Genomic DNA, 13,552 nt, shown 5'->3' with positions numbered 1-13,552 from the left:
GAGCTATAGGCGCCGAGCCCCATTTTTTGAGATTAATCCTCACTCTGTCGCCCTGTGTAGAATGCTATAACATCATAGCTCACAGCAACCTCAAATTCCTGGGTTCAAGTAATGCTCTTGCCTCAGCCTCCCAATTTTGCTGCTGTTTATAAAGCTAAATCCTCTTATATGCTAGATATGGAGCAAGGGATGGGGAATTCTGTAAGTCCTACCCAATCTATACTATACCATCTCTTCTTGTTTTAATGCTTTTATTTTCTTCCATCTGTATAATGGCCATTTCTAGTAATAAGCTAATTTAAGGTTTGGACAGACACTTATTCATTCTTCTAATCAATAAGCATTTTTGAATACCTACATTTGGCCAAGTATTGTGACAGTCACTTGGAAATAGAACAGGAGAGATCTCACCCTGGTCCTCCCTGGTCTCACTTACTTGATCCTAAAGTCATCGGCAGCCAGCTTGGCGTTGTCAATTTGCACAATCAGCCTGGCGTTCTCAGCCTTACTGCACAGGATCTGAGGAAATCCAAGAAGACGGTTCACACACAAAGCAGGTGCCAGCTCATGTGTGGTGTCTACACCCAAGTCCAGAGAGAATCCAAGCACCCCAAGCTCTTTTCCTGCCACCCTTCTGCCTTCTCAGACCCAGCACACCCCGGCTGTCCCACGCCTCACCTTCTGCTGCAGCTCCTCGATGGTGCGGAAGTAGGACTGGTAGTCCGGGCACACGCTGGACTCGTGGCACCTGCTCCACTCACGCAGTTTGGTCTCCAGCTCCGCGTTGTCGCGCTCCAGCTGCCGCACCTTCTCCAGGTAGTTGGCCAGCCGGTCGTTCAGGAAACGCATGGTCTCCTTCTCGTGGCCGTTCAGGCTGCCTTCGCCATAGGCCCCACAGATCCCGATGTTGCCGGGAACATGGCAGGTCCCTGGCAAGGGACAAGCAGCATGGCAGCTGGGGGGCAGGCAGAGGCTGGGGCGGCCCAGGGGAGTGGACCCCACACGGATGCGGTTGGCGTGTGCCACGTTGGCCAAGAGACACTCCACTCTGGGCTGGCACTCGACATCGACGGGGGAGATGCAGACGTTTCTGGCTCCCAGGGGCTTGGTGCAGCCCAGAGAGCAGGATGAGCTGAGGCAGGAGGTCATGGTGCTGGGCAGAGGCTGCACAGGAGTTCAAATCAACTGACAAGGCCAACTACGAGTCTGAGGCCCTCCTCTCCTGCTGGCCCTTTTATACCCCTCCCAGGAGGGAGCTGGTGCACACGCCTTGACCTCACTCCTTGATCACCTGCCTGTTGCTGTGCCGTCAGCCTGTTTGTTACTCAGCTATCGGCTTTATTAAAAGTTGCTCAGCTCATTAAAGGAATGGTGAGGAATCTGAGGTGCCTCCTGGCCCTTTGATATCAGGTTGGCTGTTAGCAGGAAGACAAAGATTCATTACTTCTGCTCAAGAAACACCCGCAGTTAATTCACAGCCCACATAGCCTCCGTCTGGACTGGGCTGGTCTCCATGGATATGGCCACAGTGAAGAATTCAAATCTTCCAGTCAGTAATTTGTGTAGCAGAGAGACCAAGAAGCTCTGGGACCCACTGGTCCACTCACCTGTGCAAAACTCACCCAGTCTTTGGTCTGAAGAGAAGACGTCATTTCATAAAATGGATCATATTAATGCATGATGATAGAGAGGCCCCATTTTTTTCTTTTTCTATCTTTTGTATTGTGTACCCACCCCCCTTGAAGAGCAGTAAAGCATCGACGCATCCAGAAACATTCATGCTAATTAGGTATTTGTTGATCAATCAGTATCAGCTATTTATTGTTTTATTTGTTCCATCATTCATTCACGGTTCCTCAATATCCCCCATAACTCAGGCAGCACACTGGTTCCTGGACATGAAATGTTTGTTGTCCTTCAGGCAAAAGCAGTGCCCCAGGAACTGGGGTGTGTTATCCCAACCCAGATAAGAACCATAGATCAGTGAGTGTTAGTGAAAGATAGACTATAGTCCTGACACGGGAAGTATTTAGAGAGAAGCTGCTAACAAACCAAATCTTTACTTGATCCAGGGGAGGGAAGTTGGGCACAGGGCTCAAGCCACATTCAGATTAAAGGTAAAGAACTAACGTTTGAGTACATGGGTGTGCTGGGTATCCTATTATGTCCTGTCCTGTTTAATCCTTACCACCTGTGAAGTAATTATGTTCTCACTGTGCAGATGAAGAGACTAGAGTACGTTTTCTCATTGACAGAATTAATGAATGGCAAAGGCTTGATTCTATCTCATGTCTGCAGAACCCATTCTCTCCTCTCTCTCTCACTCTCTCTGTCTTTGAGACATGGTCTCGCTCTGTCACTCAGGCTGGAATCTGGTAGCATCATCATAACTCACTGCCACATTCAACTCCTGGCACATGCCACCCAACCATCAAATTGTTTTATTTTCTGCAGAGATGGGGTCTCACTATGCTGCTCGGTCTGGTCTCATCCTGACCTCAAGCAATCCTCCCACTAAGCCTCCCAAAGTGCTTGGATCACAGGCATGTGCCATCATGTCCAAGAACCTGTTCTCTTTCCAGTTCACCTATGAGAATAGGCTATGTTGTCACTGGGCCTGAAGCGAGGGCAAAGGGTTTAGTTATTGGACAAGAAATTGAAATGAAAAGAAATAAAATGACTGAAGAACTCTGTGTTCCAGCAAAGACAGATATTTGAATATTGGGGCAGTAAGGACAAAGAAGTACACATAGAAAATTACACTCAAAGATGAGAGTTTGGACTATAGTCATGCATTGCTTAATGACGGGGATGCACTCTGAGAAATGCATTGTTAGGCGATTTTGTTGTTGTGCAAACATCATAGACTATACTCACATAAGCCTAGAGGGTGTAGCCTTCCACACACCTAGGATATCTGGTGTAGCTATTGCTTCTAGGGTACAAACCTACACAACATGTTAGTATACTGAATACTGTAGGCAATTGTAACACAATGGTAAGTATTTGTATATCTAAGCATAGAAAATGTAATGTATTGTGTTACGATGTTATAATAGCTGTGACATCATTAGGAATTTTTCAGTTCTATTATTATCTTATGGGACCACCATTGTGCACATGGTCTGTTGTTAACAGAAGCATTGTGACACCATGCCTGATTGTGAACCTCAAGTCCCAGAGATTTCTTTTTTTTTTTTATTAAATCATAGCTGTGTACATTAATGCAATCATGGGGTACAGTGTGCTGGGTTTATATACAATTTGAAATAGTTTCATCAAACTGGTTAACATAGCCTTCATGGGATCCTCTTAGTTATTGTGTTAAGACATTCATATTCTACATTTAGAAATATTCACATGTACCCTTGTAAGATCCCAGAGATTTCTAGCAGAGCTGGGGAACAAGTCATGCAATGGCTGTGGGGCCAAGGATTATCCCTCCAAAGTGGTAGAGAGAAAACAGAGAAACCAAAAGACTGAGGAAGATCCACTAAGACTCTAAAAGAGTGTAAATAGATCTTTGCTCTGAGAAAAGTTTAAGAACACGCACCCTGATGAAAACAGAAGGGGACTCAGGCAATGTGAATGTTGGTAAAACCTGGGCTCTTAGAATTCTCTCAAGAAGAAATAAAGAGGTCTAGAATTCTTCCCAAAAGGAAAGCTTGCTCTAGGTCAGCTGTGGCCCTGCCAGTGGCCTTGAGGTCAGTGATGAGTCATTCTTTCCTGGGGCAAACCTTGGAGGACCCCTCCCTGCCAGGCCAGCCTTCAGACGCCCTTGGGTGCAATCTGCATGTGTTCTGTCTTCAAAGACCCATGTTTCTCTCTTCCACCTCGTCAGAGAGCATCACTATAACCTGAGAATTGGGCCATTAAAACTGTTTCCTTTGATTTGCTAAATAGCATCCCTCGTTTGACCCTGTCCTCAGGCTGATGTGTCCATTGGCTAAAATCACACTTCCTTCTAACTCAAAACATGCGACAGTGGTCATCTCTTAAGCATCACTGCTGAAGCTTTGCATTTTGGGTTGACGCCTCTCTCTGAAGCTTGATTTGTGGCCCTGGCTTGGGCTTTGCGTGGTCCCTTTTGCATAATGACACTAACGCAGGCTACTCCTTTGTAAAGCAGTGGACTCTGATGATTTTTTTGGTCTCAAAGGAACTGACAGTAAGTGGAAGGCAGATGGCAGGCATGTGAGATGCACGCAGCTGTGTAGGGAAGGCAGAGCCCATCTTGACATCCCAGACTGCCTCTTCTTGCTCCCCTTTAAAAAGAGTTTCTTATGCCTGAGAAGACAGGAGCCCAAGTCACACGAAGGGTAGTACTGGAGACACACAGTGAGGTATTCCTTCATTCACAGGGGCCACCTCTTTTCTCTTAGGGGTCAAAGTTTCCAGCTGTAATCTATCTGCAGGGGAGAGAGGATATGAACCCCAGAATAGCATTGTTCAATGTCACAGTGTTGGGAGTTACTGATGCATCTCAGAGGGGAACAGAGGAAATAGAGCAGCCTGCAGGGTTTGAGTCTAGTCTGCAGCTACCCCCATAAGCTGCAGGGGGGGATTCTGAAGATATCTCAGGAAACAAACACTGCTCACCCACAGCATCCGATGTGTAGCTTATACCAGGAAAACAGTTGCAAATATAACAAGTGGTCCATTCTGGACCAGATATGTCTACAAGGCTCTCAGACATGCTCGGCAAGGAGAACAGAGTCCAAGGAGTTTCAAAATTCACCACAACAGGCTTTGAAAAACAAAAGCTGCCATTTTCTCTTCTGTTAAATAGGATTTTAAAGTCTAGTTACTTGTGAAACTTTGGTTTGGTTTTAAGGATTTTTTAAATTCTTTTTCTGTTTAATTCTTGTCCCAGGTCTCAAAGTCATCAGAAACTAAGTAATAAAAAAATTGTCTTCACTTCTTCTCCCTTTTGTTCCTGGATCCTAGAGTTTCCTTATATTCCAGGGAAGGACATTTCCCCTTATTTATTTCATCATAGGGCACATTACAAAATCCTTTTAAGCTGCGTGGTAGAGTGGATAAGGTCACAAACTTTGCGGCCAGCCTGGGTTCAGATTCTGTTTCTGTAGTTTACTAGCTGTATAAACTCAGGCAGGTGACTTGACCTTTTTGTACCTCAGTTTCTGCCTATGCACAATGGAGGTAGTAATAGCACCCAGTTTATAGACTTAGTTTAAGTGTTAAAGAAGTTGATACCTTTAAATCATTTAAAATAGTGTCTGGCACATAGTACACAGTAAATGCCGGATAATTATAAATCATGTGTTTAGATGCCCACCCCATTCATAATTCAAAAATGTTTATTAAATCATCTTTTGTTTTTTCCTGAGACAGAGTCTCACTGGTCACCCTGGGTAGAGTGCCCTGGCATTATGTTAGCTTACAGAAACCTCAAACTCTTAGGCTCATGCAATCCTCCTGCCTCAGCCTCCCAAGGACCTAGAACTATAGGAACCTGCCACAACACCCAGCTAGTTTTTCTATTTTTAGTAGAGATGAGGTTTCACTCTTGCTCAGGCTGGTCTTAAACTCCTAAGCTCAAGCCATCCACACACCTTAGCCTCCCAGAGTGCTCAGATTACAGGCGTGAGCCAGTACACCTGGCCCAAATCATCATTTTTTTTTTTTACTTATGTTAATAAAGATCAGACAGTTAATCTCACTAAAAAAGTTTTTATAAAGCAAAGGAGATAAAGTGAAATGGCAACCGATAGAATAGGAGGAAAAAATTACAAACCATTTTATCTGCTATAGGGCTAACCTCCAAAATATATAAGGAACTCCTACAACTCAACTGTTAAAAGAAAAAATTAACAATCCAATTTAAAAAATGAGCTAAGGACTTGTATAGACATATCTCCAAAGAAGACATACAAATGGCCAACAAGTATAATGAAAAGAATAAACTCACGGCTTGGCGCCTGTGGCTCAAGCGGCTAAGGCGCCAGCCACATACACCTAAGGTGGTGGGTTTGAATCCCCAGCCCGGGCCCTCCAAACAACAATGATGGCTGCAACCAAAAAATGGCTGGGCGTTGTGGCGGGCGCCTGTAGTCCCAGCTACTTGGGAGGCTGAGGCAGGAGACTCGCTTGAGCCCAGGAGTTGGAGGTTGCTGTGAGCATGATGCCATGGCACTCTACTCAGGGGGATAGCTTGAGGCTCCGTCTCAAAAAAAAAAAAAAAAGAATAAACTCACAAGTCACTAGTCATAGGAAAATGCAAATGAAAGCCACCAGGAGATATCACTTTGCAACTATTGGGATGGCTATCATAAAAAATAAATAAATAACAACAAATGTTGATGTGGATATAGAAAAATTGGAACCCTCCCCAGTAATAAAAAAAATAATAATTAAAAAAAAAAAAAGAAAGAAACAGCTTTTCCTTAGCTGTAAACTGAAGAGAAAAAAAGATTGACATGAGGACAGGGAACCCAAGAGGGTTTTCTTTGTGATCTACATGAAAGGTAAATTAAAAACTTTCTCTGATGAGGAAAGGGGAATCAAAAAAAGAGAGAGAGAAGAAAAATTGGAACCTTACTCACTGTTGGTGGGAATGAAAAATGGCACAGAGCTATGAAAAAAATATAGAAGTTCCTCAAAAAGTTAAATGTAGGAGAGGGATGGGTCCTTCCACCCAATGGACACAATGTAAGGGTATAAGGTGCACCTCCTGGGGGCAGGACACAACTACAACAGGGACCTTACCTAACAAACACAAACTTTGTAACCTACATGCTTGTACCCTCATATTAATCTGAAATTTTTTTAAATTTTAATTAAAAATAGAATGACCATATGACCCAGTAACCATACCTGTGGATATTTATCCAAAAGAATTAAAATCAGGCTCTCAAAGTGGTGTTAGCATTTTTGTGTTCACAGCAGCACTGACCATAATAGGCAGGATGTGGAAACAAACTACATGTCCACTGACAGATGAATGGTAAAAGGAACTGGCGTAGACAGACTCTGGAATGTCATTCAGCCTTTAACAAGAAGGAAATTCTGCAAAAGGCAACATGGAGGAAACTTGGAGACATCGTGCTCAGTGAATAATCCAGTCGCAGAAAGACAAGTACTGCATGATTTCTGCTTCCATGCAGCATCTAAAACAGTCAAACTCATAGAATCAAAGAATGCCAGGGTGGTTCCAGGGACTAGGGGCAGGTGGAAATGGGAAGTTTCTAATCAATGAGCATAAAGTTTCAGTCAAGCAGAATGAATGAGTTCTAGGGATCTGCCACACAGCCTCGTACCTGTGATGTTCTGTTCACCTAAAAATTTATTAAGAGGCTAAGTCTTATGTTAATTGTTCTTATAGTAAAATAATGTCGTAATGTTGGAAAAATATACAAAAATAGGCACTGTCATGTGCTGTGGAGAGAGAGAGTAAACCTCCCTCTTGTGTGACCTCTTTCCAAAGCAGCTCAGCAACACCTATTAAAACTACAAATGCACATACCCTACCAATCAGTAATTCGACTTTCAGGACTATATCCTATGGGCACACTTACACAGACACAGGTGTATTCATTGCACTAGCTTGGAAGTCGTAGCAGACTGGGATGAAGTGCCTACCAGTAGAAGACTGGTTAAATTAATTGCAGTATGTGCATATAGTGAGAAGCTTGTGGCCATTGCAAATAATTAGATGGGTCTATATGTGTTAAGATATGGCACCCTTATGATTCAAGGTTAAGTGGAAGGGGGGCAGGAGTGAGCCAAGTCCAGAGCAAGACCCAGTACATTACTTTTTATATTTTAAAAAGGAACAAATAAATCTCCAGTCATAATTTCAGGTATAAAAAATACATAACTTTATTTTCTGATACTTGAACTAAATTGTGCTTTTATCTCAATCCCCCATTGCACCAAGTAACAGAAATTTAATCAGGTCATCTTGAGGCCTCCCTTTTCAAAGGGCTTCCCCAAGGTCCAGAGAGAGTTGGGGGAGAAAGGTGGGTAGGGATCTGTCCTTGGCATTCATCCATCCACACCACAGCCGCTGAGGCCTTCGTGGGTCCTCCCCCATAGTTCTTGCTTGTCAGAACACCCAGGTGTTGCTGGGTCATGCTCACTCTCCTCCACAGACCTGCTCAGCTCTCAGGACTCCTGTTGTCCTGGTCGTGCTACTCTGCAATGCCCAGGGCTGTTTCTCAGAGTCTGTACCACTGTGGGGTTCAGAATTCTCTGTGATGGTTTCTCAAGCCCTTCTGCCCAGATGACCCAGGAACCATTTCTCCTCTGGGATCTTTGCGCTTCTCTAGGCTCTACCTGGGGAACGGAGACGGATACCCTCAGTTCATACTTCCCCAAACCTATTGAGGGCTTCTCTTTTCCTCTTGCTCTGGACTCCTCATCTCAGCCTGGGAGAGACAGTAGGACGCAGAGAACCTCTTCTCAAGGGACCTGCTGGTGTCCCATTCTCTGCACTCCCCCTCCTCTTCATCCCCTGATGCCATGTGCCTTCATCTGATGGAGGGTGGGTACACTTGATCTTATTCGTGTCATACAAGTCTGTGGTTTGGGGCATTCAGGGGCTTAAGCTTTTGAGATTCAAAATCACCTTCCCTGCCTCTTGCTGTGCCACCCCTTCCCTGAATCATCCTGTCCCCACTTTTATAGCTACTAGAAGGGAGCTGGGGGGCCAGGAGATATAGTAAAAATCTTGCATTAACACATCAAAATACCCCCCCACCTCACTTGTATACGTATCAAAACTAGCTTGTGTAGGAAGACCATTTGTGTGATATAGTCTTTTGTTCCATTTCAAGTTTTTACAATATGCTTGCTCTATTTGTATGGCTTTTATAAGCTAGTTTTCTGAGAGGCCTTTTTAAGCACAACAACAAAACAAAAGTCTGGTATTTTGTGAGAGTCGGGACTTCCATGGGCTCCATTTCTTCTCTCAGGAGTCCATGAGTTTTGTGCTCAGCAGGTTGGTCAAAGATGTCATTCTGGCCCCAGGATTCAGAAGTCCCTTTGCCTTCCACACCCTCATCTTTGAGTGATGATTCTGGTATATGAGGTCATTGGGGCGTCAGATCAGGAGCCACAGCTGCTATTCTGTGCTCCACTGACCTGTGGATTTCCCCTCGATGTTATCAGTCCATTCCTCCGGGCTCCTCCGGAAACCACTTCATGGAGGTGTTAAGCGAATAAAACTCTCACTGAGCCAGCTGGCAGTGGTTGCAGGGCAAAGGTGCAGTAAATACAAAGGAGAAAAGCACACTTGTGGGAACTTGCAAGTGAATGAGTTCGGAATTGGGGGAAATATGAAATTCTAAATAAGTCATCGTAAGAACTATTCCTTTGACCTACTTCACAGATTTTGTGTAGTAAGACAGGGAAATGTCGAGCATGTTGAGCATGCTGTTTAAATTTGCTCATTATAAATCTAACAGTATTAAATACCCTGACTCTGAACTATTCTGAAGGTCAAGTCATTTGTATTTCTCGGTTCAAGAGTTGCCTTCAGGTCGGGTGCAATGACTCACAGCTGTAATCCTAGCACTCTGGGAGGCCAAGGCAAGTGGATTGCTTGAGCTCAGGAGTTCGAGATCAGCCTGAGCAAGAGTGAGACCCTGTATCTAAAAAATAGCTATGTGTTGTGATGGGCACCTGTCGTCCTAGCTACTTGGAAGGCCGAGGCAAGAGGATCTCTTGAGCCTAAAAGTTTGAGGTTGCTGTGAGCTGTGACCACAGCACATTACCCAGAGCAACAGAGTGAGATTCTCTCAAAAAAAAGAGCTGCCTTCAAGTGGAAGCTTCCCCCAACTTCCCTGCACATTCAGTCAGTGCTTCTTCACCACTTAGTGCATCTTGAATGCAGCCATCTTCCTACAGTTGTCAGTATATTTGGAAGCCACTCAGGAGCAGGGATTTTGCCTTATTGCTTTTGACTTGTTCATGTCCATAATTCCCAAAAGTGCCTGACGTGAAGGAAGCATTTGATCGATAAAAACATGAAAGAGGTGACCAAATGAGCTCAGCTATGGACCAAATCGTGCTCAGTACTGTCCCCCCAGCATCTGGTGCACAGTGGTGCTCATCCAATGTGTGCTAAGGGAATGAATCTCTGCGTGCGTGTGAAGCCAATCCATGGCAGGTTGTGCTAATGACCCTTGACTTCTAAACCCTGTGTTCCTAAATCAGGTCGCAATTACAGGGAGATCTGTTTTCATTCAAGAATATATTTTTATGAAAAATCCTAGGGAGCATTCAAAAGCACATCTCATTTAGGTCTGATTTAACCCAAGTCTTGGATGAAAGAACCAAATTATTTAAGGCAGCTATCTGGTCATCTCATAACTCCCAACTGCTTCACCTTACCATGCAATCAGGTAGCATCTGGGACTGGCAGACCCAGGTGGTTTGATTTTACAGCACTGGAAAGAACTCTGATAAGGCATGTACTCCCCTCCAGGGTCACTCTTGACCCCTTCCTAGATACCATTGTCGGCCTATGAAATGTTCAACGCGGACCAGACATTTCACAAGAATTAGACAGCAGTGAGCTGTGGGGAAGAGCAGTCACTTTGGGAAACTGACTTTTATAACTGTCCTTCTATATGGTTTGTGTTAAATTCCAAATCACACTGTCTCAGTGACCCTGAGTATGAGAGACAAGGACATCCAAGGCTCACAATGAGCCATGGATGAGGAGTAGAGGGGAAATACTCAGGGGACATGATACAATGAGTGTCGATTTGCGCCAAAACATTCTAGGTCCAAGTCCTGGCTCAAACACTTGCTTAATGCATGTCTTTGGTCAAGTTCTTTAACCTCTGTGAGCTTCGCTGCCTCATCTTTCAGAAACAGTTATGATGTCTGGCCAACAGGAATGCTGTAGAGTTGTATTCTGTCCTCAAAGGGAAGAGAGACAGCACTCTTGGCGGAAGGAAACAAGGACTGTATAAAACTTCACTTTCAAACTGTGCCATTAATGTCAATGTTTATTTTTAACAACCAAAGAGAAGGAAAGCAGAAGCAGCCTCAATGTGATATAGAGGCTGCTGTTCGTGGTAAGGAAGGAAATCTACCAGGTACGGGGTCAGGACCCTGAGCTGGACTGAAGCAGGAGACCAAGTCCCTCCTGAAAAGCAGAGTCCCCAAGGTGGACATCAATGTGACAGAGCCCACGTTCATTTGCTTCTCTTCTTAAGAAGTTGATTCTATAGATGGAGCTTTCCAGCTCAGATCATAGAAAAAAGCAAGCCAGTTTCCTGAAAGATCCCCATTCCTGTCCCCAGCACAGCCCTGTCCATCAACTCCCAACAGACAGGGATCATGAGAGGTTCTTGCAGAAGGATCCCCTCCTACCAGACCCACATTCAGCATTGGAAGCTGAAGCCTGCAAATGCAACCAGTGTCTTCCCTAAGAAGATGAGGCTGGTTTGAACCAGGCCTGATGTCAGTGGTTGATGTCATTTCTCCAGTGTCCTTGTTGCTTTTTCTCCAAGGAAGCTACAAAATATGACAAGCAGTAAGACTAATATGAGCTATTTTTCCAATGAGCTGCTAACCGCATTTAGGAGTCAGGACCCCAAATGGGCATGATCTGCATTCCCTGAAAGTCTCCAAAATGAAGATCTGCAGGAATCGAATGGCCCTGGGAATTCCTGAGTGCCCTGCAGAACCGAGATGTGTTCTCCCATCACTTTAGCCCTGGTGAACCCAAAGGGGAAAAAGGAAACAAAACCACCATGAAATTATGTCCCCTCTCCTTGTACTAATTCAATGTAAGGGAGTTGCTAAGAAGGCTCAGCCCCTCAAAGCAAAGTTCTCTTCTGTTGAACTAGCACAAATACTCGAATATAATTTCCTCTTGGAAGAAAGTCATCAAGTACACCATTTTGTTTCTGACTGAATTTAGTTGCTAAAAGAAATGAATTTACCTACTTAGAGGAAGAAGCCTGAGGTCATGGGTGACCCTTGAACCTGGCAGAGTCGCTCAGCACCTGCTCTCCTAACTAACCATTGTACAATACTGGCTCCAGATGAGGGGGGGTTGGGTGCTTTCTGCTTTTCAGAGTCTTTTTCATTTCTGTTATCTGACTTAGCATCCATGTCAGATCTGGGATGCAAGCAGGAAAGATAACAATATCCCCATGTTACAACAGAAAGAAATACTGAGGCTTAGACATGTGATAATTCTAAAGTCTCGTAAGTTGGAGATAAGGTCAAGACTAGAAGCAGTTGTTCTTTCAACAGACATTTATTAAGCATTTAATCTAAACCAAGCAGTGGGCTAGGCTCTGGGAATGCAGCAACAAATAATTGCTAATCTTGAGTAAGCATTTTAATTTGGAAATAAAGTATATAGAACCAATTTCAGCTAATGGTCCTGCTGGAGCTCTTGGGGGATAGGACATTTTGACTGACCTGAATAGCAACAAGGAGGGAAGAAGAGAAGGGCTGGGGTCCTGGCCCATGCAAGGAACAGAAAGCCCAGGGTGGCTGGATCGTGGGAAGGAGGCAGAGAGTGGGAAGAGAGAGGTGGAAGCACAGAGGGTATGCAAGCATCAAAATTTTGAAAACAACTTGGACTCTCCCTAACAAATGCAAATAATGTGACCTAATTATTTATACCCTTCTATCAATCTGAAATTTTTTTTTAATTTTTTTTGGAAACATGGTAGGGACATTTTTTGCATGCCTCATAGCTCTCCACTCCTTGAATGGATAAGTTCCAATACTTTGCCAGAAATTACTAGAAACAATGAAGCCATTGGTCAAATTTTACTATAAAATTAGATAAGGAAGAAGGGTCGCAGCCAGGTAAGTCTGGAGAGTCAGAGTTTATAGAGAGAAAAAGAGAGATTTCTAAATGGGAAAGTTCCCTTCACTTAGCAAAAAGCTATGTCAGCCATGTTTAAGAGGCTGGGTTATCTTCGAGAAGGCAAGCCTGGTCCTTTGTCAAAGATAGGAATCCCGAGTAGAGAGAATTCAGAATTTAATACAGGGAAGTTTTCACTTAACCAAGTTCTAAGGCAGGGAGGCAGGAGGAAAGGAGGAGGGAAGCAGAAGATCATGGGTTAGGTAGATGCTTCTGGTTCTATTTCCCCCTCCCTGGGGCCATAATCTGGGCCTGGAGATATTAGAAACCATCCAGCGAAATGTGGGGAATTCCAGACAGAGAAGTTTGTTCCTGACTTCCCATGTCACAAACGATTGAAATTGGTGTCCAGGAAATGCAAATGCAGCCTTAAGTCATGCCCTGTCCCGCCCCAAAATGCGTCTTCAACCTAACTCCCGTCCTTAAATCTCTCCAATGTCGACATGGTGTGCCTCCACGGGTGGTTGGAATCCAGCCACTGAGAGTAGGGAGCTCATGTGGGAAGACCAGGAGCTGGAAAGGATGGATTCCCATCAAGATTCCACTGTTCCTGGCCTCTCATAGCCTTAGGACAGGCCCCTGCATTCAGGAAGTCAGCGATAGTCAGAAATCAGGTTTTCTAAACGTGTATCAAGCATTTCTCTTTGAGCACCATCTCGCCTTAAACAGCCCCTGCTGGTCCACCGGTAT

General features: G+C 44.4%; 1 protein-coding gene across 1 annotated transcript in view; it reads right to left on the bottom strand.

The window, feature by feature from the left end:
• Positions 1-1,195, bottom strand: part of LOC105886652 (keratin, type I cuticular Ha7-like) — a 4,037-nt gene extending 2,842 nt beyond the window's left edge. The window contains exons 1-2 of the mRNA XM_012802893.2: positions 679-1,195; positions 437-519 (exon numbers count right to left, since the gene is read on the bottom strand). Coding sequence (XP_012658347.1) covers positions 437-519; positions 679-1,149 — 554 coding nt within the window. The 5' untranslated portion in view covers positions 1,150-1,195. The remainder of the gene's footprint in view (positions 1-436; positions 520-678) is intronic.
• Positions 1,196-13,552: the final 12,357 nt, after the last annotated feature.

Source organism: Otolemur garnettii, unplaced genomic scaffold (assembly GCF_000181295.1).
Source record: "Otolemur garnettii isolate 467f Iridium unplaced genomic scaffold, OtoGar3 scaffold00018, whole genome shotgun sequence".
Lineage (NCBI taxonomy): Eukaryota > Metazoa > Chordata > Mammalia > Primates > Galagidae > Otolemur > Otolemur garnettii.
Note: the sequence above shows the minus strand (reverse complement) of the source record. Positions and strands in the feature narration are given on the sequence as shown.